Consider the following 24929-nt stretch of genomic DNA (forward strand, 5'->3'; position numbering starts at 1 on the left):
TTTTTGTGCAGATCCGAAAAAGAATCAGGATTTAGAGAATGAAATGAGTGTTGGGCCTTGGTGGAAGTATGGGCTCCCGAGTGGTATTCTAGTTTGTGACTTATTGATTTGCATGAAATTCACCCAATTTTCTCTTGTGAAGCTTTTAGAAGCTTGTTTCTGATATAAAGTACCCCTAATCAATTGTAGTACAGATACGATTTGTTTGGGTACAGAAAGTTGCCATCCATCTCAATTACCATTTCTCTGTGTTTAAAAGTATTAAATGCAGTTTTAATTCAGGTGTCCAGCCATTTACAAAAAACATCCCAGTCATTTATTTCTACACGACTTTTTACTTCTATAAAACTCCATCAGATCTCTTAGCTTTTATTGCAGCAGAGTGTAAACACCTGAACTTGTGCTCATTTCAGGGAGATGTGAATAAAAACAGACAGCAACCATTAACAAAACTTGTAATCTTTATTGAAGATTTCTTTTAGAAAAAAAACAAAATAAAACCTCAATGAACAGTTAAGTGCACCTTGGAATGCTCGTTGGTGAATGGACCCCATTTGATTGCTTGATTTTAATGCTCTTCCGGTGCGTTAAGATGGCGGCCACTGACATGAATGATCCGAAGCCATTTCTCCAGGACCACAGGTCTGTTAGTGATTAATCAGAATGGCCAGCACGATGTGCCCTAAAATCCCCCCCTAAGTCCTGTTCTCCACTGAGCTGCTCTCCTCAGCGGCGCTCTACTCCTTGGCCACTGCGAACGGCTTCTCCACTTCGATTTTGCCGCAGTCGTGGACGATAACGTCTTTCAGGGGCTTATCACGACCATCTGTCTTTGTGGCCTCGATCGTCCTGACCACATCCTGGAGAAAACCAAACAAGGAGATTGTTAGAAGGGTTCAGTCAGATCAACAGCTTATTCAATAAGATATTTTACAACATGTTTATTCACCATCAAAATTAGACAAAGTGTCGAGCCCAGGCAAATTGATGTCTTGTGATCATTTTACAGTTGACTTTTTTGACATAGTTTTGAACATACAATGTATGGCTCTCATGGTGGGCTGCTTTATCCACGACATTGACAACCTCACTGGTGGAAGTACTAAGATCCTTTAGTTGCGTAAAAGTAGCTATACAACAATCTGACAACACACAACTTAAGATCCTTTTAAATACGATCAGTAAATTGTATATAAACTTAAAGGATAAGAGCATCATTGTTCTCGTGGTAGAGAATGGCCCCCTCTTAGTTAAATATTTCAATTATTACTGATGCATTTATGTACAAAAAAAACGTTATTGTTACGGCCGACAAAAGTGGAGCGAGTGTTAATTACTTGATATGTTGCGTGCTGCTCAAACTCAGTGGAGCCAATGAGATTTATATTCATGATAAGATTCCGAGTCCATTTGCCCTTTTCAGTGTCAAAGGAGGATGTTATTACATGCAGATGAATTTAAGGAAGAGACAAAATGACGATTTCAAGCAAAGCTACTCAAAGTCAAGAAGACGACGCAAGATATCAAAAAGTTTCATGATAGCTTGTGCAGCTGATCAAGCTTTGATCGAGCTATAAAAAGGAGATTTTGCTCTTGAAAAAAATTTGTAAATCAAAGAAACAACTCTGGACTGAACCCCTGTAGATTAATATTTAGATGTAACTTTCATTCACACCTGTCCATCCTGTGCAGAGGCAGAGTAGCAACAAAAGCCTACCAGGTTCAATTCATGACAACATATCACTTTGCTATGATTTCTGATCTTGGTGCACTTGACGAGGGTCCCCAGAAGGAACTGGAGTTTATTGTTTTCTGAAACTGTCTTTGCCATTTGTGCCATCTAATCAGCTACTGTAGATATGTAGACAACTAACTAGATGCAACATCTTCCTGAGAACAGCCAACTGCACCCTTCAGATCTGGTTGTTCAGACACCAACATGGGACTCTCTTTCAACCCAAGTACTTAATATGATCGCCTCCAGACCAGACACTCACCATGCCCTCCAGAATTTTTCCAAAGACGACATGTTTGCCGTCCAGCCACGGGGTCGTAACTGTGGTGATGAAGAACTGGGAGCCGTTGGTGTCTTTGCCAGCGTTGGCCATGCTGAGCCATCCGGGGCCGTAGTGCTTCAGCTTGAAGTTCTCATCGGGGAAACGATCTCCATAGACGCTCTTGCCTTAGAGGAGGAATCAATATGTGTGTCATTTAGAAAATCGGTTCCAGGATGATTGGTTCTCGTTGCTTTCACTCTCTGTGACCTTTACATCATTCTGTTTACTTAACTACTGCCAAATGTTTAACTTCGCTTTATTTGATGACATTTCATTTTGGAATTTGAACCTGAACTCTTAATATGGGCATCTGGCTATCGGCAAACAATGACACTTGTGAAACAGCTCCTTGCAGATAATACAACTCTTCTTAGTAAAAGAAGAGTTGTAATCAAGTCATAAATTTAAAAAAACGCTAGACACACGTAAATTCGGGAAAGCTTAGATGCTCAGAGGATTGTTGGAGATCTTCTACTGTGTATAGAAATAATACAGATACATAGAAAGTGTTGAAGTACACAATTGGAATTGAACACTGATGTAATAAACATGAAAGTCAAGTTGTAAATAAAGTTCTTTATGTGTTACTGGCCATCTTACCTCCAGTGCCGTCTCCTCTGGTGAAGTCTCCGGCCTGGATCATAAAGTCCTTGATGACCCTGTGGAATTTGCTGCCCTTGTAACCGAATCCTTTCTGTTTAAACAGAACAAAAATAAAAAAACAATAAACTAAACTTATGATTCAAAAGTGAGTCTCCAGGACATAATGATGTGTCATTCAGGTAAATGAATGTGTATAAATGGATCTTCTCCATCACAGTTGATGCACAGTCATGTCAGTGAGGATGACACCGTTTGGGAGCATGTTACGTCCAAACTCTGTGTCAATTTTCTCACTGTGATGGAAATGCAGAAATAAAGAGCAAGCAACTAAATTGTCTTTGTATATTTATAAAGAAAAATACTTTTCGCAAAAGGGATCAACCCAGAGCTCTGTCCAGCTGACTGTCAGAGAGTCGATAAGAAATATCGTAATTATTACCGACTTATGACAGAAATGAACTTAAATAAAGTCGGTGGTTTTACTACATGTCATAGGGTAGGAAGGAATGCTACATGAGTGCTTTTTTATTTAAGAGGTATTAAAGACCAGCTGAAAAAGAACGGTAAAATCCACACTCACCTCTCCTGTTGCCAGCATGATAAAGTTGTCAGCAGTTTTGGGAACAGTTTTCCCAAACACGCCGATGACAATTCTTCCTGCATCTTCATCTCCGATTTTAATGTCGAAGTACACCTGGAAAAGATGGAAAGATAAGAAGTCAGTTTATACTCCAGTGAGGAAGAAAATTCCTTTTCTACTTTTTGTAGCAACATTGTTATTATGTATCAAAATGGATGGCTTTGCATAATTGTACGGCGGATGAGGCTTTATCTCAGAGACGTTACCCATATCATAATACAATGTCATTCATCAATAGGTGCCCTCCTCTTTTTTCGTTTTAAATGGAGTAAGAATGAAGCTTTATCAGTGTAAGGGCTTGCAGAATTAGGAGAGCTGCAACTTTAATTGTTTTCATTATCGTTCAAGATGTCAACTAGTTCATGATGAACCCTTTACTCTGCTAAGTCAGACTGATTTCCATTGTAGCTGATGTCTTCAAATGTCTTTTATCAAACCTACAAGTCAAACCCCAGCGATGTTCAATTAACTGAGTCTGACAAAGAGAAGCAGCAGCGTGTCGCATTTGAGAGGCTTGAACAAAGGACTCAAATGTACATCTGCATATGGCCAGTTCTTTGTTTAATCGACTAACTGTTAAAGCTCTAATCTTCTCATGCAAGGTTATCCAGGAGTTAAGCGCCTCTTACGACCTAAACGCAAAACGCTTTTCTCTTCAGTGCCCTTCTTCAAAGACGGACTATAATGTCTTAAAATCATCTCTCCTACGCAAGAGCTGCTCTTCTTCAACAGACAAGCATGTGTACTAGATTAGATTTGGCCTTGTGAGTCTTTCTCAGGTCATTTCAGGTGTTGAGACAGAGGAGGTCAGATCTAGAATCCTAAAGCCTCTGTGTCAGTTCACAGCTTCACGATCACTGTAGACGTGGACGCGGCTGCTGCACCCACTGTGTTCACCTGCAGGGGCCCTGAGCTGCAGCCCAGTGGGCTCAGCAGCAGGAGACGTGTGTGTGTGTTAGCTGAACTCCTGCAGCTGACACCAGAAAGTAAAGCGACGTGGGGCAAAGTTAAATGGAAGCGTCAGCACAGAGCAGGATACTGTAGCTAGCCCCACTGGGCTAACCCCTGTCGGCCATTTAGCTGTATTCATACTGCAGCAGAGGCTAGTCTGCTAGCGTGTGAGAATTACAATGTCGGTGGAAAGGTTTAACACCAGCCAAGGTTAGCTCAGTAGCACAGAGGAACCTGAATGTCCGCAGCTACATGCTAGCCAAGACAGTGACGTGGCTCTGAAGGCAGCTAGCGTCCGGTGGTTCGATGAGATTTCCCGGTGACGGCGCCCTTACCTTCGCGGTTACTTTGGGCCCTTTCTTCTTCTCGTCCGCGGCCGAGCCATTGGGGAAGGCGAGGAAAATGAGCGACCCCACGATGATCGTGACGGCGACGAGTAACTTCATCCTTCTCTCGCAGAGCCTAACCATCAACAAGAAGAATGCGAGCGGCCCGAGAGGGCGGCCTGAGTTTTCTGTTAGCTTTATAAGATCCTGGACAGGGAGGGGGGGGGGGCAGTCAGCAGGGATGGTGGTCCTGGGTGGAGACTGCAGTCGCGGCCGCTCCGCCCTCAAGGCTTCCGTAGAGCGCTACGTGAGAGAGCCGCTGACGCACCGGGCTCTGATTGGTGCACGTCTCGGCAGCGTCTGAGCCAATCAGCTGCAGCCGCGTACCGGCGCCATGTATTTAGGTTTTATCAGGGAAGTGACAGAGAAACTCCAACCGACGGAATGCAGGCCCGGAGCCACACTGCTCAGATTGGGGGGTGAGAGCAATTAGGATTTGGGGCTGGGCACTTTTTCACACACTGGACATAGTGTTGAGAGTCTTTACAAGTTAATGAACTCGTCACAATAGGGAATTCAACCAAGCAGAGATATTAGACTAATAATAAAACAAACTGCACAGACTTGCGGTACCAAGCTTTTTGAAACGCCTGCAGAGAAGCACACCAGCAGGTTACACGTGTGCCAGTGAAGATAATTTGTAACGATCCTTTGGTCATTCATTTTAAATATATTGAAAAATAAGTTCAACAGCCCAGTTTGCTGTAGTAGATGAACAAACTGTGAACACCTGGAGACCTGAGTGTGATTCATCCGTCCGTTTAATGAATCGATATCGGATCATTTAAATGAAGATCAATTTTAATCAGACAATAGTTTAAACCCAGCCCTGGGTCCAACCAGCAATTCACAAAAAGTGGCACCAAATCAAGATCCACAGACAAACAAACAAACTAAATCAACATAGAAAGGATCAGCAGTCCCCTGAGGAAACCACATTTAAATCCAGATTATTATTTGGCTCTGGGCTCAAATGGATTGGTCCCTGATCCAGACCACATCCTTAATGTTTCATGGTAGTTTATTAGTAATCTACCTAACTAACAGAAAATAATACAACAAATAACAGACAGGGGTGAAATCATAACCAACTTGGCAGATGTAGTGAATCATCATGACCACTCCCAGGTGTATTGGAAAAATTAACCAAGTGTGGTTGAAACCTTTGTTGTAGTTGAAAAGTAAGTTTTATGACCTATATCTACATACATATTCAACCTGTCCAAATACTTTATGACCTGAACTGTTTAATGGTCTGAACTGTTTGTGACCTGAAAACTGTCACAGCCTTTTTATCACTTATTTACTCTCCAAAGAACTGAATGTATGTCTGCTTATCTCCAAAGGAAACATATGTAAATCAGTTCCTTGTGTTTAGATTCCTCTGTCAACCTGCGCCTACAGAACCTGTCTGAACTGGTTCTGAGAGATAGCCTTCATCCTCCTATATAAGATCCTTACATTTGACTGTCCTGCATCTTCACTCTGAGATCCTGGTGACTCTCTGTGTTGATCCTTTCTGCAGAAAGCCCCTATTAAAATACACAAAGACAAATATGGTGTTCCAGCCTCTTGTATTTCCAGACTTCCATCACAGTAGTCAACTAATCATTTCTTCTCAATTAATCAAATTATATTTGTATGGCCCATATTGACAAATCACAATTTGTCTCACAGGGCTTACAAGGCTTAACATCCTCCATCCTTAACCCTTAACAAGAGCAAGGAAAAACTACCACTACCTGAAACCTCAGAGGGCCACATGTGAGGATCCCTTTCCCAGGATGGACAGAGGTGCAATAGATGCCACGTGTAACCAACAACAGTATTTATAACATTGATTAAAGGAAACCGTTTGCAAAATAATGGAAAGTAAATCAGTTGAGGAGTTAGTGTCATTAATGGTAGAGTATGTTGAAAATACTTGATCAGCTGCCACCATAATCCAGTCCATCATCAGGATCTACCAAATGTGATCCACCATTAGCTGCCACTCGATCTAATCCACTACCGCCACTATTCATTACAGCTGCCAATACGATCCCGATCTACCATCATGATCCACGTAGCTGAGGTCCTGGAACTGCAAACGATAAAGCAAAGACCATAAAGGCCCAACAAGTTAATTTCCCATGATGTTCCCCCTGCATCCTGCCTACTAGGTAGATGATTTAAATGTTAACCAAGAAAAAGAATATATCTCAGACATTCTTTTAAATGTTTGTTGTCTGATATGAGGTAGCAGAAGACTGACCATCCATACTGTATAAATGCTTTGGAGTCTCAACGCTCCGATGGCTACAAATATTTTGTGGAAACGTTTTTACCACATTTGCAACGTAAGGGCTGCATCTTCCATCTTCTCAAAATTGCATCTCACAAAAAACTCCTGGGTCTCAGTATTAAGGCAAGGCTCTGTAAAAGGATCTTGAAAGTGTAATGTATTGGTGCATTATCATGAGCAAATTCTCAATCAACCGAATCCCCGCAAGATAAGCGAAACATTGAACTGGAGTGTTTTTGCGCTCCTGAGGTTTAAGATCCTGGAGCAGCTGCAGTTTGCAATAAGAAAGCAAGAAAAACTCAATACTTTTTCCCAGAGCACAAGTTTTGGATGATTATTTTAAAATAGTCACACATTGTTTTTTCATTCAAGACCTTGATGATTCAAATAATTTCAACAATAACTACAAATATATTCCATATTCTGCAGCGACACAATCACAAACGAGCCAAATTCTACTGTTTATACACATTTTAATGACTACTACAAGTAAATGACACTTGTCGACAGTTATAATTGTTAAAAACATGAGACGAACAATGAAGTGAATAAGTTGAATAGATTGTACTTGCTAAAAAAAAAATGGGGTGTTGGGGGGAGGGCTATGGTTACATTCACCTTTGCAGGCACACCTACCACTACGTAATAGTGCAAAGAATTGAATCCGCTGAATGCCATACATCTCTCTGTTGTACGTTTGCATTAAGACTATTATTATTGCATGCCTTCAGTGGCAAGTTGAGGTATACAATACACATTGTTCTGACAGTTACATACTGTACTTCTGACATGATGCAGGCGTTTTAGGAAATAAAAAAAGAAAAAACGAACAGCAAATATGCTTATATGCTAAAATATCAAATCAGGTTTCTTACACTGGAAGCGTTTGAGATTTCCTAGCCAATCGTGTTACGTTATCACATTTTTAGACGTGAGAAATCAATACATGAAAAGAAAGAATCTGTACAAACAACAGTAACCCTGATAACATGTGTCCTACACCACAATTTCAAGTTTTATTCTCCCTTAACTTACTGCCAACTGAATCTGAGTGTAAACGGAGCTTTACTGCATAAAAGTTGGCATTTAAGCGTGTAACACTTCAGTATATTATTTGAAAACGAAGATAACAACTCTGCATCAGAAATGTACAAACAACAGAGATGATAACTGTTGTCTGTGCTTTGTGGAGTATCCAAAATGAAGCATCGTTAAATTTGGCATGTTTGGACAAAAAACTGAGAAAACACAAAAGCTGTCTCACTCACTAGTATTAGTTCATCCTTTCAGGAAAAGTAGCATAAACAACAAGTGTGTGTTTGTGTGGAAAGTCCGACACCAGTGGGAGAAAGAATGTTTCAATTTGAAGTGGATGCACCAAAAGTTGACGAGATACAAAGAACATCAAGAATACCTCTTCAGTTTAGAGTTATATTACTTAAGTGTGTGTTTATATGTATCGGAGGGAGAATTAATTAGCTTGGCTCTGAAATAGAAATAAAATATTTTAACAATAACTTTAGATTTTCCCAAGGCACAGCGTACTGAAGATATGCAGGTTAATGTAAATTAGGTGCGAGCCAACAAAACTCTTTGGAGTTTGTGATGATGGCTTTTATCTGAGCCATGTGCAAAGAGTCCGGCCACCTCACAGCCCAGTCAGACCCAGCTCTGTTGGGTTCTGCCTCAGTTTCTACATCAGCCAGTGGGTGTAAGAGTAGGGAGGACAGAGAAGACTAAAGCAGACTGGAGGAGTCATCAGGCAGGATTTAAATTGTCGCCATTCAGCACATTGGGAAGGACGCCCCTGAACCTGGCTCAGGACACAGTGGTTTGAACTGGTTCAGAAACATGACTCCAACCTAACAACTACAGCTGCAGGGGGAACGTCACTGGGTCTTCTCAGCACATCTGATCAACATATTCCAGAAGAGTGTCACATTGAAGCAAACCTCAGAAGGGCTGCTGGGTTTTCAACTCGGAGTAAACTAGTCCCTCTGCTGAAATGGCATCCCCGAGCCCAACTGTCCGAAGCGGCTGTTTGCAGACCAGTACCGGTGTGAGGTGGAAAGTGACGTTTCCGCGCCGCCACACCACAACAGGCTCTGCTGGGTTCAGGGACAACTTCTCTCGTGGCTCAAAGTGCGAGCTGTGAAACTCTAGCGGGGCTTTTAGCTCCACTTTGCTAATATCAACCGACTGGAGCCCGCAGGCCTGACTGCTGGCCACTCGTGCTCCAGCCATCACTGCTGCCGCCTCATTCGCCCAGTACCCCTCCACTGTAACCAGGATGTGGTAAGCCAGTGTGTGGAAGTGAATGCGAGTGAGGTCGGCCTCCGACGATTGGTCGGTGCGGCCGTGCTGCTCCAGGATCCAGAGGAGGATGTCGCTGACCTGCCCCACATCAGGGATGCCTTTCCAGGCCTCCATGTCTGCATGAGGCCCCTCGCCGGCCTGAGAGAGGAAGAGCAGCTCCTGCTCGTTCAGCCCGATGGAGCTGACAATTGGCATAACCTGCTAACAGGAAACAGGCAAAAAACAAAATGTTAAATATACAGACCTGTTTAGGGATTAGTGACATTTTGACCTTTTCTGTGACAGGGACTCGGTGAACTGTTTTCCACATGTACCTCCTGCATGATGCTGTTCATGTAGTCTTTGTCGGTCATGCTTGCCAGCTCCAGGTGGATGGGAATATCTTTACGGATGTCAGATATGGCCGACACAGCCTGGAAAGAGGAAGTCATTTGAGTCACTGCTGTATGACCATGAAGACAATATAATATAAATAATGCAGGAAGAATTTGCTTAAATAAAAGTATGCAGGTTTTAAAAAGGCCCACAGCGTAAAATTTCTTTCTTTAGCGCAAAATCAACCCTGAAATAATAAAAAATATGTTCAAAGCGAAGTCAAAGTCACTTCAAGGCTCTGTGAAAAAAACCTTTTCAATAGAGAAGAGTAAATATGATCTGAGAAGTGGTTGAAGAGTGTTGGTTTCTTAAAGTTCTAAAAAGGAGACACGTTTCTATTGTTGTGATTAAAGTGTGGAGCAGTGTCAATATAAATTTAATTTGACAACACAATAAATTTGTATTGGCTGTTGTTGCTTCATGTGTTGCTTTTTTTCCCCTGTTTTCCCATTTAATTATATATTAAATACTAACTTTTTTCCATAATATTAACTACCATAAACTAGAAGAACATATGAATGATCCTTCATCTTTACTTTTCACAGAATTATCAAACATCTATGAAAAAAGCAGACATGATTTTGCTTCGATACAGCGATTGAAGTTTGTTCTATTGAAGTGACCTCTTTCAGCCGCTCCTCCCAAAGCTCTCTGCCCTGACCCTCCATCATGTGGAGCCCCGACAGGACCACCAGCTCAGGCTCAAACTCCTCCAGACTCGCCACAAACGTCTCCAGTGAGCTCATCTCCCCGTTGGACACGTCATGAGAGAAGATGAAGCGGTTGGCTTGAGGCGCCCGAGTTGAGCCCCACTGTTCACCTACAGACAGTGAACAAGACCAGACACAACTGTTGTATTACACACATTAACAGGGATCTAAATGGGATCAAGGTAAGGACAACTGATATGGAAGGAGGTGCAGGGTGTTCTCTCGCTCTACCTGCTTTATATTCCAGAATAAGGTGATATTCATCCATCTCCTGAAGAGATTCTGGTGGGACGACAATCTGCTCATCCAGCATCTCATGAAGTTTAGGACCGACTGGACCACATAACAAAACCTGGGGTGTGAAAAATATTGACACTCAACCACGATCACATACTGAACAAATCTAGTATTCATGTAGTGGACTTACTCTATTTTTCAAATAGTTTTGTATAACATGGGGATTTCAACAATCTATTAAACCTGGGTTAAGAATCATATTTCTTAACCCAGGTTTTCTGAATCATTTTATAATTCTGTGTCCACGTGGTTGCAAAATACAACTTTTGATCACGTAAAAACTTGTTCTCCTGTGATATGCTTCCCATTTTTCGACACCGGGTTTCTGATCTACCGGGGGCTGCACTTTCAGGACCACATTTCAGATCTAACATCAAATTCTTCCTTACTCAGCCACCTAACAGAAATTGCTAGAATTTAAGTGGAATAAACTTTCAAAACTTGGGTTTTAGAAATGCAGTACTGAGAATGCAGCTTCTGGTATCATGTTCATTATTTCTCTAGTTTATGGATTTCTGCAAGAGAGGCACTCAAACATTTCTCTGTACTACTGAACTACCTGACACTGGTTCAACTAGCCACCTTAAATCAGTGATGGTTAATTAAGGGTCACTCAAATCTTTAATAGTTCATTAATTTATGTTAAGAGTTTGTGACAGAAGTAGAATCTTACCGTCAGGTCAGGGTAGGTGGCGAGCTTCTGACCAATGAGGGCGGCATTCCCTCCCACATACAGCTGAAAAAGAACAAAAGTAAAATTGATCAGAAAGAGGGCAATTTACAAAGTGAGTAATTCAAATTAAAATAATTTAGTCTTTTGAGAGAGTTTAAGGAATAAGTTTGTCTTGCCTTTGCACCGGGGTATTCTGCGGCTGCTCGTGCGATCCACTGAAAGACCTCTTTATCGCTGAAGAAGCGCTCAGCGGCTGCTCCACGCCCCATGTAATGGATGAAGGCCTCCTTCAAGTCCTCTTTGGAGTGTAAGACTTCATGATCCAGGCCGGTGCCAGGGTCCACAGCCAGAGCCTGCAGGAGTCCCACTCCAGAGACAACCACATCCACACAAGCATTTACCCTGAACCCGGGAGGACACCATCACAGTTATGGAGAAACACTTACTATGAGTTATTAATAAGATAAAAATGTATTAAATTTAGGCTGGAATTATTAATAATACAAGATATAGAATACAGGTTTTTAAGGAAGATACAGAAAAATGAGTTAAAAAGTCACATTGTCTGCTTGTTTTAACCAGATATTCTCCTGGTTCACCAGTTTAAATTCAAGAACTTTTAAATATCATATAAGTCAGTAAGAATATTTAGGCTGAAAATGATTTGTAAAAATTGACATTTTTCCTAGCTGTAGGTCACAATACTTCCCAGCAATACACAGAATATAAAAAATAGATGAGCAGCAAAAAACTGATGGATTAGTCAATTACTATTTCTTTACCCATATACATTTGACATAACACCATATTTGAAACAATAACATTTTAGTTATTGCTAACATCTAACACACAAACATGTATAAGTCACTCTATTAACTGCAGCAGGCTAAACCTCTCTCGTAAATGTACCCCAGCTACATATTCTGATTCACTTTGAAATATTCTACATTTTAAGATATTTCTCCCTTTACTTTTCTCATTGGTAGAAACAAACTGTGGGCAGACCCTCAGTTCCAGTTAATCCTTACCTTCCCCCTATTTTAAAAAAATGCTGATGTGGGTGCTGGCTGCTCTAAAGCAGCCTAAAGGCTATAGGTGTAGACAGTAATATAATTCACTGGGGGAGCCCAATCTTGGAGCACGCCCTCCGAGCTGGGATTGACCCTTGATAATAAATTCCTTGTGACTAGCAGAGCTGACTGCCTGCAGCCTATCAACATGCCACAGTGTTCAGAGGAGCTGCAGGGGCACTGACGTGGGAATGATTACCAACTACAGGCGACTGCTTTGAGACTAAAGAAAGATATTTCCTAGACCCTGTTCAGACCTGGTATTAAAAGTGGGCAGTGTTAAGTTCATCCACTGTTTCACATTGAGATCTACCACCTTGATATCTTCCAAAAAAACCACTTAGGAGGGTCATGTTTACTATTTCTGCAATTTCAGTTAAAGGCTCAATGTACGAGCATAACTACACACAAAGATAGGTAGTACTGCAACTTTTATCTATGCAATGCACAATATTCACATTAAGATCAATTCATATTTATTTACAAGATCGGTTCCATGCACAATATTTAGTTTCTCAGTTCAACAATATGTTTGGCAGAGGAGCTTCTACTTCAGTTAAATGTTTAAGCATTTAAGGTTTTCCTTGAATATGGCCATAAATATGACAATTTCCTTATATAAAAGTATTCATGTGTAAATACCAGTACTACACAGTATGAAGCTGTGCAGCTTCAGCTCCTGACAATATTTCACAATAAAAAAACGTTTTAAACAAAAGAATGGATTCCGTCAACAGAAACGCTTTTATTTTGACACACGCATACAGAAAGTGTTGCAACTATTTGTTGGTGACAAACCTTCATCCGATAAACACTTAAACTCAAGTGAAAGATATTTTTCTCAGCTTATTTTGCAGTGAACCCCAATGTTTATCTGTCTATGTCACAAATGTATTTCAAACACTTCCAGAACTCGTTTCAAAGTAAAAGCACTCCAGCGAATCCATTCATTTGATCTAACAGGACTATAATTGTTATCGCAAGACCGGAAGATGCAAGTCTTCATACCGTAGTGTCCTGGTGTTTAGTTTAGATCTTAAGATGCATTGACGATGCATGTACCTCAAGCTGACCACTTGTGATGGGATGACTCAGAATTGATGTTAATACCAGGCCTAAACAGGATCTGTGTAAAGAGCTCGGTCACTCACCCTACGGCCACTTTGCTCCACTGGCGTGTTGGTAAAGTAATGAGAGTCTCCCAGGCAGCAGAGATCACCTGCTCCCCGCTCTTCTGGCTGCTCAGAGTGTGAGATGATGACCAAAACACCGGCAGGTTGATGTACTGCAGAATCTGCTCTGGCAGCTCCGAGCTGCCTGGGTAGAAATATCCAACAGCTAAAGCCAGCAGGGCCGCGGCTGAAGCCTTCCTCCACATGATGCTCCCACACACTCCTGCAACAGAGGAAAACAGTTAAAAGCCTGTCTGCACAACTGGCTCTGAAAGACTCCAGAGTTTCAATGGTCAGATGCATTCATGACCACACCCGTGTTTAAGTTTCGGGTAACACATTATCTTGGGGTTCTACAAGGGACCTGGCAGGAGAAACTCTGGAGAAAGTCCAGAGGCTCTCACTCAGACATTTGCTGTCTCACACACAGCCCCTTTGTAGAATGTCAGGAGATTATGCAGAGTTCATTGCATCTCTGAGAGCAGCTTTAAGAGAGAACTATCTTTTAGAAACAAGAAGAACCTGCTTCAAATGGTTTGGGCCCTGATTTCAACATCATGGAGTCACTGTGGGAAAACATGAAGAGAGAGTCAACAGGACTGTGGAGGACTAACATACATGCTAGGTACCCTGAAAAACTATAAGTAAGGTAAACTGGTGCAGTTGCATAAATCTGCATTGAACCATCTAAAGAATCCGATCAAGAACAAATCTGCTAAATTTCGAACAAAGCACAGTGGTTCTCAAATCACTGCACTGGTGGCTACTAGTGGCTCTAAGAATGTACTTTTAGTGCTTGTCCATCAACCTCACAAGTCATCTGGTTCAGATCTACTATGGTTCTTAAAGTTAGCTCTAAGAAGTGTGAAGCTGCTCTTATCTTTCATGCCGCTCACATCTGGAACAGACCGCCTGAACTTGTCAGATCAGAGACAATTATTCTATTCAATTTTAAAAAGCTACCCACTTCTGTCCTTTTTAATGTTGCTTTTTATATTATTGGACACATTTCAATATTTGAATTATGAGGGGGTCACGAGACTTAATATGCATGCCTGTCATGTTAAAATGGTTTGTTCAGACTTTAACTGAGTTTTAAGTGAATTGCTGGACATGTTTTATCTCTCTTAGCACATAAGACGTATTCAAAATAGTTCACTCAGATATACACATCAGGGAAGACTTTGAATTTGAATGTTGGGGCTTCCGGACACTTGGATGACACCACAGGAGCAGTGTGGAGGCATTTTATGTTGTTTTCTGTTGTTTGTTTTTTTCCACATTTGAAAATGTGGTCACCATTAACTTGGATTTGGCTGCAGCACTGTTTACCCCTGACACTCCAAAAGTGTTTTGTGGACTCCAACACTTTACCCGCCCCTCCATCTGCATTTTGGGTGAACTATCCCTTTAATACCTATGAATCAGCTGAGAACTGCCTATGACTATTATTGTTGACCATGTCCACAAGTAACTCATCATTTAATGGCTACTTCCAGAGGGATAAAGCAACGTGCAAGTATAACTAAAAGTGTTTTGAGAGCAAGGGAGGCCTCACCGGGTGTTAACTTGTGTTCCTGATCAAGTGTCACCCAGTTTGTTTTAGAGTACAATCTACATAGCATGCGAGCCACTCCCCCCCTTTGCAGATAATCCTGTTTTAATTCAGTCTCTAACTCAGTAGCTGATCTCCACATTTCCACCTGCACGGAAAACCAAGTCCAGTTCACTGAGCCCGTGAGGGACACTGTTTCTGTCACAGCACAGGGAGGAGAACATGAGCATTTAACTTTAAACTGCGCCTGCAGAGTGGCAGCCCTGCAGGGAGCATGACACAGAGAAGATACACAGAGAAGATACAGACGAAGAGAAGCAGCTGGTAACGAGTCGGGCACATAATGAAAGCAAAAGGACAGCGCAGCGCTGACATTAAGTTTCAATGGGACTGGAGAGAGAAGCCTGATCCCCACTAAACAGTGCTACAGCTGACTTCCTGCTAACGTGGAAACTCACTTAGCTCGCATGCTAACACCAGCACGCAGCCTGTATCCGGGACTTCAGTCAATCAAAGCTAATCTGACAGTAGCTTTAGCCAGCTCGGCTCATTCCGAGGAGGACACTTTTGGACACTACACCTCCGTTTGTTTCCCAGAGCCTCGGACAAACCAAGGGGCTTCACGGATGCGTGTTAGCGGGACGTACCGACAAAGTGACTGCGGGCTTCGGGTTTGTCCGTGAGGAGGAAGAGGAGAGTCCGGCAACACGCGACACTTCACACACACAGCATTAGTCTGGTGGAGGCTGCCGGTGCTGGGAGGAGAAGAGCTGATGCGGCTGAGTCTCACTGAGCTCCGGCTGTGCAAGTCATCGAAGAGACAAATCACACACACACAGCTGAGAGCCACACCGGCTTCCGTCGACCGCTCCGCGCATGCGCACCAGACCTGCTCATGGATACAGTATGTCCAGTGAGTTTTTTCACAACTTTATTAAGAACATTTTGTACAACTTCATAAGGAAAAAGGAATTAGAACTACATGGCTACATAAATAGATCGAAATAAATGGATTAACTAAATATACTTAAAGTCTAGGGTATTTTAGCAAACAGTCCTCAAACACATCTCCACATACATTGAGTTTCAGATCCTCTTCCTATTGAGAATCACTCAACACATGTCAGGCTCCTGTAACTGTCAACACTGACCTGCATGTTTTACTAGTCAGAAGCAGACGGTATATGTTCTGCTGTATAAAAAGGCCTGTTTATCCCCGCGCCCCAGTTTATTGAGGGGATAAACTCCTCTTACATGAATAGTTTAGAAAATGCACTATTTTTATCTATCCATTTGTTATTATGGTTTAAACGAGAATAGCACTCAGTGGAGCGCACTCTTACGCCAAGATCCAACAGTCCCTTTATGAAACCACATTAAATTCAATTGATCCAGAGTTTTATTTGGATCTGCACCCAATTGACGAAAATGCAAAGAAAGACAAAAACATATCTCTCAATGATAAAGAGAGTGGAAAGAAAAAAAATCCTGGAACCCCCCCCCCCCCCTTCAAGATCTGCACCAAAATTGAATGGGTTCGTCCAAAACAAACAAACCCACTTTTAACTACATATAAGAGCTGACTACTTGGAATATCAATAAGTGAATGACAGAGAAATACTGTCATTACAGTCATTCCACTCAAGCAAGAAGGCCAATAATGGTTATGGCTTCTCGGTGTAAGGATTTGATGTAAATTGAATATTTTCAGGTTTCGGACCATGGGTCAGACAAACAAAACAGTTGTTGATGTGATGGACATTTATTCTTATTGTTTTATAGATCAAATTAGGTATTGATTATTCAAGAAAATAGCATTTTTCTGCCTGATTTTGTCCCTTGTATCTCTTCCGAGATTGTCCACCTGGAACTATCATGAACCAAACAGGAGGTTAATCACACCAGTAAACCACAATCAAATAACATAATTAAAGACTCAAACTATATCTTCCTGCCTTGCCCCTCAGGCACATGACCTATTATGTCCTACCTGAACTGCCTGTTGCAGCTTGTAAACTATTTCACCTGGGGCAGCTTCAGCCTTGCTCATCCCACCCCTCCCCCCACAGTCTGTAAAGCTCAGATGTCATGTACTTAAATTCAATCGATCTTGGTTTGAATTCACACTGTTCGTGTTTCAAAACTATGGATTAACTATGTTATAACAATGGTTTTCTGAGGAAATATTTGTGTGTTAAAAGAATAAATTGTAACACAATTTTTGCATAAACTCCTGAATTGTTTCCCTTTCAAGGACACGATATCTTTAAGTCTGTATCACTGTGAGCACATATACTGGCCCAGCAAACTTCTATTCTCACTATGATTCTTACTATATTGATCCTGTATGGATTCAATCTTTTCTGCTAGAGTTTCAATAGTTTGTTATTTCACATTAAAAGCGTCTGTCTGGGCTGCACCTTAGCACCGCACGTGCCCATAACTATTGTTCTTACTGTATATATTGTTTTATGTTCGATTGTTGTTTTATGTACAAATGCACCAACCACACCAAGGTAATTTCCTGTGTGTGTAAATATACTTGTCAAATAAAATAATTCAGATTCTTCTGATTCTCTCACGAAAAAGCTACAAATTGGATCAGCACGTTTCAGATCAGTCATATTTGCAGCTTTTAACTTCTCTCACAGAAGAATGTTCTCTTGTTCAACAATGTGTTTGATTCTTTATTATAGATTGCACATGAATAAAACGATTTTCTTAAATCCAACTCTATAAAACCTATGAATTCCACGTTTAAAACTGATGGAGTGTGACATAACACCTAAACAGTACAGGCTTACTTAATGCAACCTTTGTCATTTCACCATACCCTACTTCTATATTGGAAAATTGAATGGAAAAAAAAATGTAAACTTTGCTCCATAAACTTCAAATTAAGACAACAACTTTATTTTAAAGTTAAATTCACATCTGAACGGAATCAGTAAGATGCACAAAAGGCCTTGTGTGCATTTAAAATCTGCCCTGTTGGCTTATGGCTTCACAGCCTGATAAAAATCAGTGTGTGTTATTTTCATGGCTAAATTAATACAGACATTCACGTACACGCTCGCACACACACACACACATTGCATCTACTGTGCGAGTCTGACTTCTTCTTGAGCCCAGTTTTCAAGAAGAATTCTGGTCGTCCTCTTAAATATGAGATCCCCAAACAGCTGAAGACACAATGGGTTGAGCATCACAACAACAAAGGCTGGGTGACGGCTTTCAGTCCCACTGGAGCCAAACAAAACTGGTCCTGCCGGTTGTAAACAGAGGCCTATTCATTTATCTCTCTTAATTCTCCTTAACTGCAACACCACAGTAATAAGCTCAGGCCTCTATAGAAGCAGTGGGGTCAGGCTCTGTGAACGTGGGGGCAGTGAAGCTGACCCGGACATCCCGCGGGTAAAAACCATGAAGAACTCCATCCACAACAATGTCTGGAAGATCTGCAAGACAGAGCTCTGGGTTTACACTGTGTGGACAAGGACATTCTCAGAGGTTCACATTCGGTCACAGTCTCTTAGTGTTAAAATGTTTGATAATGACTCAGGATGGTGTAAAGTCTCACCTGATGTGCGTTTGGAGAGATAAGGATCCTTAAAAAAGCCACACACTCGCTGTTGTGGTAACGAAAAACTGAGGAGACACAAACAGAATGTTATAGATTGTACTCTAGTAACAGTGAAGTTATGTTTACTAATATTAACTTTTACCCTACAAGCATTTCAAATTGTGGTGTACTTTGGATAGTAGAAGAAGAAAGTGGCTTGATGCTGGCAAAGATGTTTTTACGATATACAGAGGAATAGGACAGAGCAAGAAATGGACTGTGTCAAGACTTACTTAAAATAATAGTAATGGTAGTTGCTGGTAAGTCGTTTTTATTATGGATTCGCATTATAATTTCATTATTAAACATCCATTTCAAATTAAAAAAAAATTCAAACGGTAAGATACTGAACAGTAAGTGTTGACCATTTTCCTCATCATTTAGTGCTTGAAGATCTTTAACTACAATCATACCAAGAAATGTATGTGCAGATTTTAAGTTTAGTCTCTGAGGTCGGCTCATCAGTGCCAGTGAAGATGAAGGGAGACTGTCCATTTGGAGTCCTTGCCCCTAAACTTAAATATACCTTACCCTTGACGATAAGATCACTAAACTCATTCGGCCTTTTCTTAAATATTTCTCAAAACAAATATCGATTCCCTGATGTTGTTTAGGATTTTCCGAAATTTGAGTGATGGTTTTATTCGTTGAAATAATAGTTTTCTAGAAGCACTGTAAGATAAGTTTTAATCCTGTTGCAGAGATAAAAGAAAGTACACAGCACAGCAATATACTGTTACCACACAATTAGAGAGAAGATTGAAACACAAATATTTTACAATTTTACCTGTAATCCCGACTGTCCAGATCATCGAGTGATCTGAAATTAGAGCAGAAGACGGTCAAAAAGGTCCTTAGTTCACAACTCTAAAAGGCAGATTACAGAGGCTGCTTTATGATAATTGGTACAGAAAGTAGCTTCCTTTTGTTTAGAAATGTCTTAAGAAAGAGTAAAATACAACTTACCAAGATACAGAAACTTATTGTACATTTCTCTTTAAAATTTGTGTTACGTCCTGTAAATTTATAGATGTTCAATGAAACACTATGGAGACATGTTGCCCAAACATAGAGGATTTAAATAAAGCAACGTGTCCAGCACCTCTGGGCGAAGACAGAGGAGTCTGAGGTGAAGGACTTACTCCATACTGCTGATCTTGTTTCCTGTATGAAAGTGTCGGACGTGGAGGAAGTCCAGCAGCACCTGTGGCACGTCTTCATTTTGATAGATGATGTCCTGGGAAAACGAGAGAAATTAAAAAAACATTAACTTTTGGATAAAAAAAAAATCAAGTGTGAAAGTTGAAGCTTGTCTTGTCAAAGGTTTAAGAATAAATATGATCAGTGAGTGATCATTCTGATTAAAGTCAAATATTATAAAATATTTAGTTTGTACACAAATATTTCAACTGAGCCCAGCCAAGTTTAAGCTCTTTCTTAAATAAAAAGGTTAGTATGTAGTTTGTAAGTATATCTGATGTGTTTCACAATTCTATTACTTTTTTCGACAACCATTATATATTAAAACATAAAACTGAGTGAACTATTAGGTAACATATAAAGGTTTAAGTTAAGAAAAAAACATGTTTTTCCTTTGGTCATAGACGTTTGAAGTTATAGCAGAGATGGACAGAGCCAGGGGTTAAGTGGATATTACACAACTAAAGGCGACCAAAATGAAATGTCCTGTTACCTTGAATATCAGTGGATATTTCTATGGGTTTGAACATTGTCAACTAAATATACACGAGGTCTAGTCATGTTCTGACATTTTCATAAAGAATTGAAACATATTATATCTTTAAATGGGGTCAAAATCACTGTCAGCTACATAAAATCACAAGGCCACACTGAAGTGGTGCTCCTTGCACCTGAAGGAGATCCCACCTCACTGCGTGGACACGTGGATGTTTTACCTGGACGTAATCTTCCAGCTCCTGCCTCCTCTGCTCCCCAGGTTTGGTCCTCAGGTGAGGGTTCCTCTTGCTCGGGAAGTCCGGAGTCTGAATGATCTTCTTGAGCTGCGGAAAACCACAAGGACAAGAACCTTCAAATCAAATGGTTGAAATGGTTACACTACTTAACAGCTTATTTGTTAATAGGTGATTTTTTTTTCACTGATTCCCAAAATACTTAGCGTCAGGAGGCTAAAAAAAGCTTGTTAGGATTTTAAATCCACTAAATCAATGTGAACTTTACTCTTTTAGGCAACATCTAATACATACATTGGAATCATTCAGAAACACTGTGTGAACTCTTGCATGTACATACTTTTCTGTGCAGAGTCTGGAATTCGCTGCCTCTTCTGAGCACATAATGTTTCCTCTCATTAAACAAGACTTCCACTCTGAAGAGCTGCAAACCGGAAACAGAAAAGGAAAACAATAACTATTTATGATGACAGTATTTGACATTTAAGTCAAGAGGTTAAGTCCTTTCAAACAAACAGGTTTCTTTGATTTGGTCTAATATTATTCAGAGTGCAGAGACCAATGAGGAATTATAACTTAAACAGACAAACAAAGCTTTAAACTGCTCTTCACAATGTTTAGAAGAAGGTGAATAAGGTAAAACTGAATATAAACTAACAATCTCAACTAATATTCTAATACTAATCTCTCCTGAAACATAACATTAAAAAGTTAGTTTCTCAGTTTACCATGTAAGGAAGTGAATTTAAATGAAGGGTTAAAAAATAAGGACTAAAACAATGTTGGAGAAAAAGAAAAACACTTTTAGAGTTGTAAAGATCATTACAGTCACATTTAGATTCTCAGTATTAACAGTTTTATTTTGTTATTCTTTACAAGTTTGCATCATCATTCAATAACATAATGTCTCCACTAGGAGGAGACACAGAGCTTCAGATTCCATGTTTGTTTTTACCAGTAACACAATCAGATCACACTACACAGAACCGTCTCCACCTTTACTCAATATCAAATCTCAACATAAACTGAATTGTTGAGTGTTGAGAACATTCGATATGTATGTTTCATGCCATCCTCTCTGGCAGGTGAATGAGGTGGAGGCCAACATGATTATTATATGCACTTTTACTTTAGTTCATTCAAAATGGATATCATCTTGCAAATATATAGGTGTATGTATGTATCCTGGACGGACTGTCGGACAGATAGACTGATAGACAGAAAGTAGGGGTGTAATGGTGCATGTATCCAAACTATTATTAAGTTATTGCTATTATTATTATTATTGTTAAAATCAATATGGGCATTTTGGAGACTGTGCCATTCTAGTGTTAACCAACAATATCAAATAAACCTTTCTTGTAATACAAACATGGCAACAGGGTATCTTCAAGTAGAGAGAGGGTTGGCATTTAAAAGTCCCTTTCGCAGCAGAACATTTTGACTTTAAATATTACACTGCTCAAAGAAATGAGGGATTTAATCGTCACTGCATAACAGTAAGTCAGTTAAACTTCAGGGATATCAATCTGTCCATTTAGGAAGCAAAAGGGATTGTGAATCAATTTCACACATGACCGGTATCTGCTCCTTTGTGCAAGCAGGAACAGGAGTAGTACTGTCAGAGTCAATATGACCTGCAGCAGGCTGGTGTGCATGTTTCGGACCAAACTGTCAGAAACAGACTGCATGAGGGCCCGACGACCTCCAGTGGGACATGTGCTCACAGCCCAGCACCGTTCAGCTCGATTGGCATTTACCGGAGAACACCAGAATTGGCAGGTCCGCCACTGGCGCCCCGTTCTCTTCACTGATAAGAGCAGATTCACACGGAGCACAGTGCCACCAGTGACAGGCGTGAAAGAGTCTGGGAGAAGTTGTGGTGAATGTTGTGCTGCCTGTAACATCATCCAGATGACCGGTTTGGCAGTGGGTTAGTGATGATCTGGGGAGGCATATTCACTGGGTCGCACAGAGCTCCATGTCATAGCCAACGGTACCAGACTGCTGTTAGGTGCTGGGATGAAATCCTCAGTGTGATCCTCAGACCTTATGCTGATGCAGTGGGCCCTGGGTTCCCCCCGGTGCAGGACAATGCCGGGCCTCATGTGGCCAGAGAGATTCGGCAGTTCCTGGATGACTAAGGCATTTGTGCTGTTGAGTGGTCCTCCTGTTCCCCTGACCTATATCCAAATGAGCACCTATGGGACTTTATGTATCGGTGCAACCGATGCCGCCAAGTACTGCCACAGACTGTCCAGAAGCTCACTGATGCCCTGATCCAGGTCTGGGAGGAGACACCAGGACACAACCTCCATCTCACCAGGAGCATTACCAGGTGTAGTCAGGAGTGCATACAGGCACATGGGGGCCATACACACTACTGAGTCACATTATGAGTTGCTGTGATAAAAGTCACGCAAGTTGGACCAGCCTCTGAGAACAATTTTTTACTTTAATTTTCAGTGTGGTTTTGAATCCAGTCCTCAATAGGTTGATGATTTTGGTTTCCATTGACGGTTGTAACGTAATTTTGTTCTCAACAAATGATACAACGCACAGTAAAGATTTTCAACTTGAACAATTCGTTTTGAGAAGTGTAGAAAAACCACAGGTCCTCACATTAACATGGCTCTGTTGTATTTAAGTGTCTCAGTAATCACAATAAAAGGAGCCTGAAAATGAAGCTGCATTTAATCCTTATTTACACCTGTCTACTTGATCCATGTTGCAGCTCTAAAATGCATCTGCAAAAGGATCTGGTAATAAAATAGTAGACCTGTACAACATAATTATATAATTTAATTATATTTGTACAGCTCTAAATAAAAACACAGATTATCCAATTCAATTTAAATATATTTGTATAGCGTCAAATCATAAAATACATTATCTCAAGGCCATTTTATGCAGAACAAAAACAATAGAGAAACCGAACAGTTCTCATAAGAGTGAGTACATCAGTGGCGGTGGAGAGAAAAGATCCCTTTAACAGGAGAACTCTTCTGGCAGAAGCAGAATCAATGTGGACCATCATCAGCCTGGACAGGTTGGGGTGAGCGGAGGGCAGTGGTGGAAAAGAGAGAGACCAGGAAATGATATTTAAGCTTGGTCTGACTGGTTGTTGTTATGGAAATATAATGGGTGCACACTTTCGACTCCATTTTGCTCCTAGGCCTTTCTATAAGCAGAATTTTGGGGGCAAAACTTGCGGGTGCTTTTAAATTTGTAGTGACTTAAATCCAGCTACTATTTCTGAGTGGATAATAACAACAAATTGTAAAAAAATATAAACACATTTTTATGTCATGGCACCTTTCTAGACACCTCAATAAATCAGAGTAATATAGTTAAAGTAAAACCGAGCTTTAAAATTAGTTAAAATGGTAAAAAGTTCAAGGTTAAAAATAAAAGGTTAGAGACAAAGACACCTGAAAGACTACGAGTGAAACTAAAGGTTAAAGTTTGGTTGACGGATATGAACACGATGTGAACTTTATTCCATTTCATGTCACTTTTGTCGAAGCAAAGTCTTTTTGATTCTCTTGTTGTGATGGTAGCTTTACGGGATCCGACTATTTCCTGCAGCTCGGTAGAGAAATCAGGGCTGAGCGGACTTTCACTGTTCCAGCAGGTAACCTGGCTCACCTGGCGGCTCGGCTCACCTTCAGCTAACCACAATCACACTGTGTGGATTTAACCAGCGAGGACACAGTGTGAGGAAACAACACGTCCAAGTGTCAGGTGAAATACATATTTCACCTGACGACTAGCTGACGCGTCCTCACCTTCTTGGACTTTCCCGACTCATCCACTTCCTTTTCCATCGATGGTATCGACACCTCGATCATCGGGTAATCGTCCTGATACACCATCGGACTCGATCGGCTCTTTTCTCTGATTCTCGACAGACGATCACGAGTCGAGAGGTGAACTTCACACGGTTTGATCCAAGTCCGAGAACTAGAGAGGAAGAAGTACACCGTGACGACAGTTCAGCCGTCTGTCGTTTCTCTGGTCGCTTCCCTCCTGAGCTCCACCTCCGCACTAATTGGACAAACCCCCCACACAGACACACACACACACACAGACAAACATCATCAGAGAGAGAGAAATGGAGAGACAGACAGACAGACAGACAGACAGAGAGAGAGAGAGAGAGAGAGACAGACAGACAGACAAACAGCATCAGAGAGAGAGAGACAGCATCAGAGAGAAAGAGAGAGAGAGACAGACAGACAAACCGCATCAGAGAGAGAGAGAGAGAGAGAGAGAGAGAGAGGGGGG

At 41.0% G+C, this 24929-nt stretch overlaps 3 protein-coding genes across 4 annotated transcripts; all 3 read right to left on the reverse strand.

Annotated features, from left to right (window-relative positions):
- Nucleotides 1–443: 443 nt before the first annotated feature.
- ppib (peptidylprolyl isomerase B (cyclophilin B)) lies at nt 444–4786 on the reverse strand. Its single transcript, XM_062389363.1, has 5 exons — nt 4587–4786; nt 3241–3354; nt 2658–2751; nt 1998–2182; nt 444–860 (listed from the first exon to the last, which is right to left on the reverse strand). The coding sequence occupies exons 1-5, from the start codon at nt 4719–4721 to the stop codon at nt 738–740; spliced, it is 651 nt and encodes a 216-aa protein (XP_062245347.1). The 5' UTR covers nt 4722–4786; the 3' UTR covers nt 444–737.
- Nucleotides 4787–7374: 2588 nt separating this feature from the next.
- adpgk (ADP-dependent glucokinase) lies at nt 7375–15944 on the reverse strand. Of its 2 annotated transcripts, none has more exons than XM_062389362.1 (8): nt 15737–15944; nt 13514–13757; nt 11469–11694; nt 11293–11355; nt 10554–10674; nt 10236–10432; nt 9552–9650; nt 7375–9435 (listed from the first exon to the last, which is right to left on the reverse strand). In XM_062389362.1, exons 2-8 carry the CDS (start codon nt 13738–13740, stop codon nt 8875–8877), a joined length of 1494 nt encoding a protein of 497 aa, XP_062245346.1. In that variant the 5' UTR covers nt 13741–13757; nt 15737–15944; the 3' UTR covers nt 7375–8874. The 2 variants fall into 2 exon arrangements, with proteins under 2 accessions (XP_062245346.1, XP_062245345.1); XM_062389361.1 differs by having other exon boundaries at nt 7375–9438.
- A 2036-nt stretch (nt 15945–17980) lies between these two features.
- On the reverse strand, nt 17981–24738 carry snx22 (sorting nexin 22). The gene is made up of 7 exons (XM_062390447.1): nt 24431–24738; nt 20983–21066; nt 20628–20732; nt 19854–19948; nt 19499–19531; nt 18670–18737; nt 17981–18547 (listed from the first exon to the last, which is right to left on the reverse strand). The coding sequence occupies exons 1-7, from the start codon at nt 24515–24517 to the stop codon at nt 18429–18431; spliced, it is 591 nt and encodes a 196-aa protein (XP_062246431.1). The 5' UTR covers nt 24518–24738; the 3' UTR covers nt 17981–18428.
- Between the last annotated feature and the right edge of the window lie 191 nt (nt 24739–24929).

The sequence above is a fragment of the Platichthys flesus genome, chromosome 6 (assembly GCF_949316205.1).
Source record: "Platichthys flesus chromosome 6, fPlaFle2.1, whole genome shotgun sequence".
In the NCBI taxonomy this organism is placed as follows: Eukaryota; Metazoa; Chordata; class Actinopteri; order Pleuronectiformes; family Pleuronectidae; genus Platichthys; species Platichthys flesus.